Below are 12,822 nucleotides of genomic sequence, written 5' to 3' on the forward strand. Positions count from 1 at the left end.
ACTATAGGCATGACTTTGTACCAAAAAATCTGGTTCCGCAAAAACAATACCAACCAAATATTGCCACATGCATGCACAGATATTGAAAAAGGATATATTGACACTTGAAGATTGTTTAATAAATTATGGTATGCCCTACTATAAGAGGTCTTATTTATTTATTTTAAATATATAGTTCTAGGAGCATCCAGTCAAGAGGTTGGCTCAGGCAGACATGGCTCACCTCTTCACACAACTGCATCGCAATTACAACTAGGATATAGAACAATCATCACTCAGGAACATTAGAAATTGAGGTGAATGGAATGACAACTATAGAATTGAAGAAACCACATCCATCCAGACTCTTAGGAGGGGCACAGACACAGAACGCGGTTGTCCCACATCCACTTGGATAAAAATTCGGAAGAGGTATATACAGAGTGAGGAGTCCCAGCCCCATACCTAGCTCCTTGGCCCAGGATTCCAGTTCCAGGAAGGTAAGTTCCCACGATTTCTGGCTGCAAAAACCAGCACGGATGGAATCATGGAAGAAACTTCTGCAGCCCCAAGCAGTTCCTCTTAAGGAACCCACAAGTGGACATCCCTGCTCAGACTCCCTCCCTATGGGCTTCAGCACTAGGGTAGGGACTGACCGGGGCCTGCACCACCTGGGAAAACCCAGGGCCAGTGCATCTAGTGGACAGCTACAAACCATGTTGAAGCACCACTACCCTGCCCCCTCACAGCTGATCCCCACAGAGGGAGGCAGTTGATGGTCAGAGGTCATAGGCAGTCCTTGCACCTGACTGGCCTGGGTAAATCCCTCCCATTGATCTTCCAACAGCAACCAAGGCTCAACTACAAGAGCAGAGTTTGCTCCGCCCACACAAAGGGTGCACCTTGAATAACCACCTTAGGAGATAAGTGAGGCTTGTGCCACTGAACCTTATAGAACACCTACTATATTAGGCCACACTACCAAGATATGAGTCAAAGCAGCTCTACTTAATACATATAAACAAACTTAGGGAGGCTGCTAAAACAAGGAGACAAAGAAACATGGCCCAAATGAAAGAAGAGATCAAAATTCCAGAAAAAGAACTAAACAAAATGAAGATAGCAACCTATCAGATGCAGAGTTCAAAACACGGCTTATATAAGGTTGCCCAAGAAACTTAGTGAGGACCTCAGCAGCATAAAAAAGATCCGGTCAGAAATGAAGGATACACTAATTGAAATAAAGAACAGTTTATAGGGAAATAACTGTAAAGTGCATGAAGCCAAGAATCAAATCAACGATAATGGAGCATAAGGAACCAAAAAACAACCATGTAGAAAAACACTATGAAAATAGAATGAAAAAAACATGAGGATAGCATAAACAGCCTCTGGGAGAACTTCAAGAGGTCCAATAACTTGCATCATAGAGGCGGCAGAAGAGAAAGAGCAAGAAATTGGAAATCTATTTGAAAAAAATAGTGAAAACTTCCCTACTTTGGTGAAGGAAATAGATATACAAGTCCAGGAAGCACAGAGTATCTCAATTATGATGGATGCAATTAGACCCACTCCAAGATATATCATAATTAAGAAGCTAGAAGGTAAAGATAAAGACTCTTAAAAGATAAAAGAAGTTACCAGATCGTTAACAGATGGAAGGGGAGAGGGGAAGAATGGGTAGAGGTGAGGGGACTAAGAAGTACAAATAAGAAGTACAAATAGGTAACAGAATACCCATGAGAATGTAAAATACAGTATAAGAAATGAATGGAGTAGCCAAAGAACTTATACACATGACCCATGGACATGAACAATGGTAAGGGGACTGCCTGGAGGAGTCGGGGGTGCTAGATGGAGAGGACAGAGGAGGAAAAATCAGGACAAATGTAATAGCATAATCAATAAAAAATATATAAATAAATAAAAATACAGTTTTGAAGTTATTGATATGGAATGATGACAAGGATATATGATCAGCTGAAAAAAATGCACAGTACAGAACTCTATGTAGTATATGATCCCACTATTATATGGCCATATGAATGAATTATATTTATGTGAACCCACAGGTGAATGTCTACAAAGAAACTCAATTTTATAACTAGTTACCTATGGAGTGAAGAGTGGAACAGGATGGAGAGGGTAACACCTTTGTACTGCTTGTGATTTTAAAAAACAAAAATGTTATTTTTATAACAAAAAATATACGTCCACTGGCCCAAGAACTCTATTGTTTGGTATATTTTCCTGTAGTAAGCAGGGACATTTTTCATTGCTTCAGGAACTTCAAATTCTTCTAAGATCTTCTATCTAGACAATGTTCATTCCAAGATAATGTTTACCAATGTCTCTGAAAGTACTTGAAGAAAGAACACCAAGAGTAGAGCATAAGCATAATTGCTGAATTTTGTTATTTATTATGGGGTTTTAAGGTTAGCAAGAGTGTAAAACTGGAAGGATTATATATATATGTAACACTTAACCTCTATTTAAAAATTTTCCTTTTAGATCAAAAGACGTATGTATTAAAACACACACAGATTTGGTGAGGGGGGTGTGTCAAAAGGAACAGAAGTCAACCGAAAGAGCTCCCAATGGCCAAAGGTGGAATAATCTGAGCAACAAATACAATAGTATTAAATTATAACTCAAAGTGTAAAATAATCTACAAGTCTGAATGAAGTAAATAATGACTGCACAAATAAACAAATTCAGGAACAGAGATAAGCTTCCTATATAGAAGAATTCCAAATAATTTTCTGAGTTCACCCTCAAGGAGGTGGAGCATAATTTCCCACCTCTTAAGTGTGAGCCGTACATAGTACTTCCTTTCAAAGAGTACCGTACGCAAGGGTGAAAAAAATAACAACATTGGAGAAACCTGATGAACACTACTAAGCCAAGTGGTAAAAGGTAACATCAACAGTGTTAGGTCATGTTAATATGTTCCCTTAATAAAACTGTAATGACAATAAGCACTTTACCTACATGGTCTTCCTGTCAAAAAACCGCCCCTATCTAATCAAGAGAAAATCATAAAACAAATTCCAACCGAGGGATATTTGACACAATACCTGACCAGTTCTCTTCAAAACTTAAGATCATCAAAAACAAGAAAAGCTTAGAAACCAGCTCAGAGAAGCCTAAGAAGATATGATAACTAAATGTAATGTGGTATCCTCAGTGGGATACTGTAACATGAAAAAAAAATTAAGAGAACTACTAAGGAAATCTGAATAAAGTATGAACTTCAGTTAATGATGTCTCAATGTGAGACAATGTGACTAATGTGGAAAATTGGCTGTGGGTTATATGGGAATTCACTGCACTGTTTTCACGATGTTTCTGTAAACCTAAAACTATTCTGATAAAAATTCATTTTAAAAATGATCTGTATTATTTTAAATCTCTCATTATTACTTTCATTTCGCAAACTTGATATTTGGCTATTTCTACTTGAAAGACAACTGAACTAAACTTTCTAAAATAATAAAAAGACGGCCATGTAGAATACTGATATTCTAAAAACTAATTTTAACATAAGTATATTTTAAACTTTATCACCTAAGTTTCAAGTTAACATGCTTGCAAGCTAGTTTTCTGATTTGCTCTCCTCTGTCCTTCCACAGAACACTCATAACAATACCCTTGGATATATATGATGTTTAAATATTTCTGGAAACTTAGAATAGTGGTTAAAACATCTGTCTGACAGCAGGACCCAGAAGCTCAGGAGGCAGGATTGGTGGCAGTGGATGGGCAGCCCAGCTTTGCTTTTTGTAGGCATTCAGTGCACCACTGGCCCACAGGCACCATGCATGTGCCCCCTTACTGCTGCCACAAACCCCAAGAGCAAGGCTAGCTCTACTCAGGGCAAAGCAAAGGCAGACTCCAAGAAGAGATTTGGGAGGTTGTCAGCTAAACCTGATCCTGCAAAAGTGGAAGCAAAGCCTAAAAAGGTGGCAGGAAAGGATAAACCTGCAGACAAAATACTGCGGGGGGGGGGGGGAGGAGCAAAGGGAAAACAGACCAAAGTGGCTAACCAAGAAATTAAAGATTTATCTGCAGTGCAGGAAGAAACTAAAAATGAGACAAGTCCAGCCTCTGATGAAGGAGAGAAAGCCAAGTCTGGTTAATATCAGTTCCCAACTGCCTACCAGTCCATGGCCTGTTAGGAAACCAAGCCACAAGCAAAGCTGGCCTGAGCTCCACCTCCAGTCTCTCCTATCTGTTGGGGACCACTGTGTGGTATTGGAAACTGTAGCCCCAAGGGAGTGAGTGAGGTCTTGGGGGAAATCAGACCCGAAGAATACACTGTATCCTTTGAAGCTTCCTTTGCTTTAGCCCTGTTGGTGTAAACCAGATGTTTACGTTTAAAGCATAAGAGTGAACCCCTTATCCTAGGAAATACATTTTAACAAACATCTGGCACCAGCATGTCTAACAGACCCTGGCCTCAGGCACATCTCTGTGTTTCTTCAATTGTCATCTATAGATAATATCAGTTTTGTGTAACTATAGTCTTTGGACATTGATTGATAAGCTATGCATGTATGCTGTATATCCCTGCACATACTGATCCCAATAAAAGCCATTTTGGAGAAGGGCTTGGGGCACTCTCTACTAGAGGAAATTGCCATCCCCCTTCCCACTGTAATGACAAATTGTGACCAGGGTGACTTATTCTCATCTGCAGTGGCCAGGAGAGTTCTGCAGAACGGGGCATCCTACACCCACCCATTCTAGTGTGACCAGCAGAGCTCAGCAGCTCACCTGAGCTCAGACTCCTGCCCCACCCTGTCTGTCTTCCACAAAACCCATCCATGGTGCCAAAAAGGTTTGAGATTGCTATCGTATACCATGTCTTGTATGTGGTCCCTGTTTCCCTTCTTGTACAATCCAGAGAAATATTTTTTATCAACTATTTTGTAAATGCAAGGGTTTTTTTTAGTAGCTCTAGAAACCTTTTTTAGAAGGAGGAAGTTTCATCTCACCCCATTTTTTAAGTGTAAATGCTTTTGTCCTGACCTGTGGCTCAGCTGGTTGGGTGTGCTCCCACAAAGTGAAAGGTCACTGGTTTGAATACCAGTCAGGGCACACGCCTAGGTTGTGCATTTGCCCCTGGACAGGGCACATGTAAGAGGCAACTGACCAATGTTTCTCTCTCACATGTGTTTCCCTCTCTTCTTCCCTCCCTTCCCTCTCTCTAAAAATAAATAAAATCTTTAAAAAGTAAAAATTCTAAAAGTGTAAATGCTTTAAAACAGAAATCACTTACTGGATGCTTAGTTGTTGGTGTAACCAGCAAATAGTGGAATACTGAATATGAAGGCTTTGATTGTCAAGGGTGTTAGCTTAACATCCCATAGATAGGGACAATTTTTACATCCTATAATACAAAACATACTAATTGGCAATATGGAGTCAGTCATACATTTAATATGTCTCAACATTTTAAATTACTTCTATTCCCATGTTTTTGGTAGAACTGTTTCCTAAAGAAAAGCACTCCTTGATCCTGGCTCTGTCAGAATTTTGTGCACTCTAACATCCCTGGAATGGTAGTCCAGATTCCTACTAACTTTGTTAATGTGCTCTGAAAAACTGGAAATTTGAGTATGTAGTATATATGATATTAAGTTATGAATTGGTAGGTCTTTGATATAACAGCATATCAACATTTAAAGATATTGGGACTTGATATTCTATTGAGAAAAAATGTGCCTCCCAATTTTAAGGTGGCAAGTCACTACAATAACTTAAAGAACCACAACTACATGACTTTTTAGGTTTTGGTCTGCATGTTACCATGTATGTACGTACAGATTGAAATGTCTGTGTACTTATCCTCAGAACCAATAAAATCTCAATTATGAAATAACTTTTTCAAGTGCACACAAACAAATCTGTCAGGCTAAATTAAACAAAGCACAGACTTCTACAGGGGAACAGAAGACCAAGAAAATGGTAAGAGATTTCTACCTATTTTACCAGTGAGTCTCTAAAGAAGGTGCCAAAACAACCTGAGTTGTTTCCTTCCCCTCTCCACAATGGTCATTTGTACACACATCCTTCTTTCCAGGTGTATTCAGAAGACTACAATTTCCAGGGATGTAAATGAAGGAGGGAAGCACACAGACCGTGATGTTATAAAGAACCAAAAGTCACTCTGGGGGAGGTGTTTTTCACATACTATTTCTGGCAAACTATACACTGTTCCAAATATCCAGAAATAAATTCCCCAGACATGTTTTATTTGACTCACATGGTGTTTTGGGGTCCCCCTCAGACATTTTGAATTAGCTGTCAACATTTCAAAATTGGGACATTACACATAAGAATCTGGGTTTCTAGTTTTTTTTTCTTGAAAAATCAGAAGATCAGGCAACACTGGACTAGTTAAATCCCATCCCACATAGCAATAATAAGCACATAGGTTAGCAGTTGGGTGAATCAGAGTGGGAACTTTCTAACTCTTTATTGCTCTTTTTCTATCCAAGTCATTTTGTTACTTTACATTCCTGGGATTTATAGGCATTTAATGTTGTCACAGCTTGCATAGGCAAACAAGTAGTGAAAGCAGTTTTTAATCCAGGAGAACTAAACTACACCAAGATAACAGTAAAAACCAATAATTTATCCACAGAACAGGTTCATCCAATAACCCTTCAGCTAAACACATGGCTGTGGATATGTCTATTTTTCAGTATGAAGTGTCCAGGCTTTGAAATCCAGAGATTTAGTCAAGTGAGATTTTGGACAAAATGATTTTAAACAGTTCATGTTTGTAGTGACTGGTCTGGACCCATAACTAACAGAACTTTTTATGCTATTTAAGACAGAGGGGACTGACAACTAGTTATATTTTCATAAACAACCCCCACCCAATTATGGATTATTTTTATTAGGATTAGAAATTCAACACGATATCATTTAATTTTTTTAAAGTAATTTATTCACTCACCTAATAACCAAAAAGACCACAGTGATGATGGTCAACTGGAATTCTGAATTTATAAAACTACATATCCCAAAGACTCTAGTCTTACCCTACTCACCACCCCATGAACACTTACTGCTAATGTAATGGGAGTAGCTAGGAAAAAGTTTTGAGTTCAGGTTTTCAGATAAACCGTAAGTTCAGAAGTAAAGGAACAATGCTTTTGAAAGACTGGACTCAGGTAGTAAATAGCAAGAGGGTGGCTTGTTTTTTTTTTTGGAGACCTTTCTATTCCAAATTATCCTTCCTCAAATTACCTATATTTTCCCATTTTTATTATCAACTTGAAATCTTACCTACTAACTCTACTAATGACATATCCACACATTATCATAAATTAGTGAATATTCCGTAACAGGTAGTTGAATACTCCTATACTGATGGAATAGAGGTTTGAGTGAGGATACAAAATGGGGCTCACAGAAATATGGCAACAGCAGCTACCTGGGGAAAGAAAAGGGAATAAAAAGGCAGTGATAAGTAATGTCACTCCCTCAGCAAACACAACTGGTATCTCTAAATTGGATTGTAAGCCTGCCAGATATTCAGAAAAATGGTAGAATCCCCTTCTTTCCTGCATGGCATCGTGTTCCTAGAATAAAAAATAACATTACAGCATACATTGTGAATGAAAAAGAAAAAAAGACTTTTGTGATTAGCCTGGGAATTTTACTTCCATTGATAACACAGAAAAGCATGCTTGAAGTTCTAAAAGAATACAAATAGAACACCAATAAAATAAAAATTATTACTGTTAAACTGCCATAGTGTGTCAATTAAAGGGGCCTTAAAAGCAAAACAGTAACCTTTTTAGTAAGATACAATACATACTACACACTTAAATGTCATGTTACCTTTTCTTGCATCCATCGGCCTGCAACAAAAAATGTATTTGATAGCGAAAAAATATTATAAATATTTTCCTCCCTATTAGTTTTTACTGTTGCAAAGAATTCTATTGTCCTTTAAGATGATTATTAGATTCAGCTCACTATAATTATAGTTTTCTCTAGTATACCACACCCTTAATAAATCTCACATGTCAAAGACTTGAATAAAGTGCCATTTTTACCACTGCAAGGGAAAAAAAATCCTATTTGTAACTTTATTGAAAAACTTTTTTCCCTGTATATGTTGTAGTTATAACCTAAGTTTAAAAATACAATTGGCTCCTCTACAGAAAACACCATTTGATTTTAAAAATTTATTTTAAATATTGGGTTAGTCAAAAAGTTTATTTAGTTTTTCCCCCCACGACTGCTCTAGTAGTAGTATTTAGCTGTCTTTAACTTCATTTGAAACAATTTTGTTAGAATGTAATTTTGACAGCTGTCATATCAGTAGGCATTAAAAAAACTTATCAAAATTGGTGAACTGTGCAGCTATTTTAATACTGAAGATATTAAAGATAGATATGGAAAATAGAAGAACAGATGCAACATTTTCAGTGTATTATACTTTATTATTTTAAGAAAGGTAAAAACAGGGTGGAAACACACAAAAGAGATTTGTGCAGTACGTGGACAAGGCACTGTGACTGATCGAACATGTCAAAAGTGGTTTGTGAAGCTTCTTGATACTACTGACATTTTGGCCAAATAATTCTTTGCCACAGGGCTGTGTGTTAGGCATTGGAAAATGTTTAGCAGCACCTCTGGCCTCTATTGACTAGAAGCCAATAGCAGGAGATACCTGGCACACTCAAAATATCCAAATAGTTATTGGTGAAAATAAAAAATGTGCCTTCTATTTTATGGGGGGGAAAAAAAAAACCTAAACGGACTTTTTGACCAACCCAATCCTAACTGGATAAATATTCCAGTGGGAAGACTGTCATCTACAGATCGGGGCTATCAGTACTATCTTCCACAAAATCTCTTTTCAAAGTTGCTGCAAATAATGAAGCTTAAGCAGTGAGACCAGGAGGTAGGATACCCCTCAAGAAAGATTCTGGTATCCTTGCCCTGGCTAATGTGGCTCAGTGGATTGAGTGCTGGCCTGCAAACCAGAGTCGCCAGTTGGAGGTGCTCAAGAGGCATCTACACATTGAAGTTTCCTCTCTCCCCACTTCCCCTCCCTTTAAAAAATAAATAAATAAAATTTAAAACAAAGATTCTGGTGCCCTACTGTTTTATTTAACTTTTAGATAATAAAATTTATTCAGTACAATATGCAGGTTCATTACTTTTGTACCACTAAAGTCTATTAGATATAGCAAATTAAACAAATTTCGCTATGGAATCAATAATCTGATCCATAATTTACTTTCAGTTTTTCTTCCTTCACTTTCTGGAAATATAATCACCATCCACTTTAAATAGAGCATATCACAGCTTCAAAGGAAAAGCTAGAACAAGGGTGTACAAGCACTGAAGAAATCATAAATCCATTCATCACTAAATCGAGAAAAACTCCTGGGAAAGGCAGTATTACAACAACTGTATGCTGAACAGAAATTACAGGAGGTATGTGGTTAATATCATTAAACATATGAAGGGAACTGAAAATTAACAAAGCTGGTGGTTTTAGTTTTTTTTAATTACACAGAATTTTACTTTTTCTTTGTATACTACCTTATATTTCTTTTTTATTCTTGCAACCATCAGGCCCACATAGTTTTACAGGTTATTTCCAAACTCAAAAAAATCTGTGGTTGGTAATGAAGACATCATTGTATATTATATGGGCTGAACTGTGTAAACAAAAAAAACCTTACCTAAAACCAAAACTGTTACAAATTAAAATAAAAGTAAAAAACACAATTGTTGAAGAATGCGTCATATCAAGGATATCAAGTAGATTAAAAAAAACACTCAGTTCTTTAACCCAGCAATTTTTGACCTTTTTTCATCTCATGGCACATATAAATAACTAAAATTCTGTAGCACATCACAAAATATATTATATTTTTGAACCTGACAAAAAAAAGCAAAATAAAAACAAAAAAACAGGTATCACTTTGATTCATTCACACCAGACAGCTATTGCTGCATTTGACTGTTATTTTTTTATTTGACAATCTAAGGGAAAAGAGGTGAGTGCCCCTGACTAAACAGTCAGGTACCACACGTTTTAAATGTTTTTGTGGCACACCAGGTAAAAACTGCTGCTTTAGTATATTAATGGCATTAATTTATATGACTGTGGTGAAAGTCAAAATCCTCAGTGGCTGGCTGACCAGGACAGAAGCCAATGCAATCAGAATGGTACCAGCCCATACACCCTCACCAGTTACATGTCTAGAAACAGGGAAAGGTGGTTAGGATGGTCCTTAGGAAAATTATCACTCCTCTCTTCAAGGCAACTACCTTAGAGGAGATCATTACAGGTTCCTCAGACAAGGACAGACACGAATGTCCTTAGGGAGGGTCAAGCTTAACCTGCAGCTAAAAGCTAGTAAAGCTAGCTTTAAAATTAAAAAATTAAATTAAAATTAAAATTAAAATTACTAGCTATTAAAGCTAGTAATTTTAAATATCCACCAGAAATCATAAATATGAAAATTATACAGAGTCAAATTCAGATGTTTACCAGTAAGCTATTTAAGTTACTATTACTAATAAATTGGTCACAGTAGCACTAGGTGTCTTCTTGTCTTACCAGCTCCACGGCCCCTGGGAGTGTGGGTATGAATCTCTCTTTTAACCTTGGGAAATTGTAAAAAGATAATTCACATAACTATAATTTGCCAATTTATTAAAAAGAAGTGACTGGGTGGAAATTTTCTGAGATCCAAATATGCTAATAATATAATAGGATTGCAAAGTTCTCACCTGATATTTCCTGATTGTTTAAGTTAACTTGATACATACTTAATTATGAAAACACACTTACACAATTATTCTATGCCCTCATTTCAACAATTTTTGAAACCAATGACATTTAAGGGCCAGTCCTCCACAATTATAATCCCACTAGAAGTGAATAAATGAATTTATAACCATTTTGAAAATACCAAATCTAGTTTCCATGGACTAGAGGTGACTCAAATAAACCATGTGTATGAGGAAAAAAGTATTGGTACTAATCTATAGTTTTTATCCATTAGTATGTAATATATCTCATTTTAGCCCCATGGCATTAGATAGGGTCTAACCAAGAAACGGCACCACACAATAATTTGATCAGGAAAAATCTCACATAAAGAATAATTACAGCCCGGTGTAGCTCAGAGGTTTGGGTGTTGGTGCACAAACCATGAGGTCCCTGGTTCAATTCCTGGTCAGTGCACATCACATGCCTGGGTACAGGCCAGATCCCCTGCTGTGGGTGTGAAAGAAGTAACCAGTTGATGTTTCTATCCAGATTCTTCTCTCCCTCTTCCTCCTTCCCTTCCCCTCTCTCTAAAAATAAATAAAATTTTTTTAAAAAGTAAAAGAAAAATTACAATAGGGCAGCAATTTTGAACCAGTGTGACATGAGAATTTTTAAAATATACAATATCTGGCTATTCAGTCAAGGGCACTGACTTATTTTCTCTTAGATTATAAAAAAAATGACAACAGCCAAAACAACAAGAGCCATTCAGTGTGAATAAGTTAAAATTATACCTATTCTTTTTGTCAGATTAACAAAAAATGTATTTTTTGGTATGCCACAGAATTTTAGGAATTAGTTTATATGTGCCATGAGATGAAAAAGGTTGAAAATCACTGCAATAGGGGAGTAACATATATAAACATGTAAACAGAGCTCTAAAGAATATGGGAGGGCTGAGTGACAGTATCCAAGGAAGAAACAAAGTTGCAAGAAGATCCTTCCCTAAAGCTAGGGTTTGGACCTCGTTGGTGAAGGTGTGGTTGCAGCCTACTGAATTTCAAAGTTGTTCTCCAGGATGGGTTGGGCCAAAGAGGCTGGTGGGTGAGGATACAATGTGTGTTAGGACACCAAGAACCTGATTGTGGGCAGCACCTACATAGGAAAGGGCAGAGGGAAATGACCCTCTGCCCTTGTGACACCACAAGGAGTGGACATGCATGAGGAGTTGTCAGGAGACCTGAGATGAGGCGGTCACTGAGTTGGGTCTGTGAGCTCACAGAATCTGTCCCCTCTGCACTCACCTAGGGCAAAGGACCACTGGATGGCCCCATACTGGTGCCCCTTGCAACCATGCAGTGAGAGCAAGAAACAAAACAGAAGCCCCTACCTTGGGTAAAGTTCCTCCAGCATCTTCTACTGACAAAGCTTAACTTCCTGCAATGAAGAAATGCCCAAAGGGTCAAGCTCCAACATCGCAGAGCAAGAGAGTTGACTCAGAGCTGGGAGGGAATCTGATAACTGTTGTGCTCATGCTCAAGGATCTTCATAAAAAGTAAAGCATGACAGTATTTAGTAAAGCACCACTCTCCATCTGATGCAATACACCTAAGGAGATGTTTCTCCCACTGCTCAAAACAGTTTTTGAAATTGTTGATTTTGATGCCTTTTAGTGCTTCTGCTGGCCTTTGTTTCATTCCAGCAAAATGTTTCCCTTTGAGTTTTTCTCATCCAAGGAAACAACAAAAAAGTTGCAAGAGGTGAGATTGGTTAAATATGGAGGGTGGGGCATGGAGATCATGCCATTTTTTGTCAAAAACTGCTGAATATTCAGTGCAGTGTGGGCAGGTACATTGTGCACTTGTAAATCATCCATCATGAAACAGGCAGATGTATCGAGTCTTAAAAAAAAATTCACTGAACTGAAGCCAAATGCAGCCTCTCACAACACCACCAACTGGCTCACTGATACAGCTGAGTTCCTAGAACACTCCTCTAGTGGGGAAGCCTGTACTACAAGGAGCCCACTCTCTAGAATATAATTCCAGAGTTTTTTTGCGTCTCCCTCATACAACTCTGAAACT

At 37.7% G+C, this 12,822-nt stretch overlaps 2 protein-coding genes across 3 annotated transcripts in view; one reads left to right on the forward strand and one right to left on the reverse strand.

The window, feature by feature from the left end:
• The window catches only part of ZNF292 (zinc finger protein 292), a 100,119-nt gene that overhangs the window by 73,269 nt on the left and 14,028 nt on the right, over positions 1 to 12,822 (reverse strand). The window lies entirely within an intron of this gene.
• Positions 2,752 to 4,118, forward strand: LOC118982294 (non-histone chromosomal protein HMG-14-like). The gene has a single exon (XM_037039343.1). The coding sequence runs from the start codon at positions 3,738 to 3,740 to the stop codon at positions 4,116 to 4,118; it is 381 nt and encodes a 126-aa protein (XP_036895238.1). The 5' UTR covers positions 2,752 to 3,737.

This window comes from Sturnira hondurensis, unplaced genomic scaffold (assembly GCF_014824575.4).
Source record: "Sturnira hondurensis isolate 20B ecotype Veracruz unplaced genomic scaffold, ASM1482457v3 Scaffold0025370, whole genome shotgun sequence".
NCBI classification, from domain to species: domain Eukaryota; kingdom Metazoa; phylum Chordata; class Mammalia; order Chiroptera; family Phyllostomidae; genus Sturnira; species Sturnira hondurensis.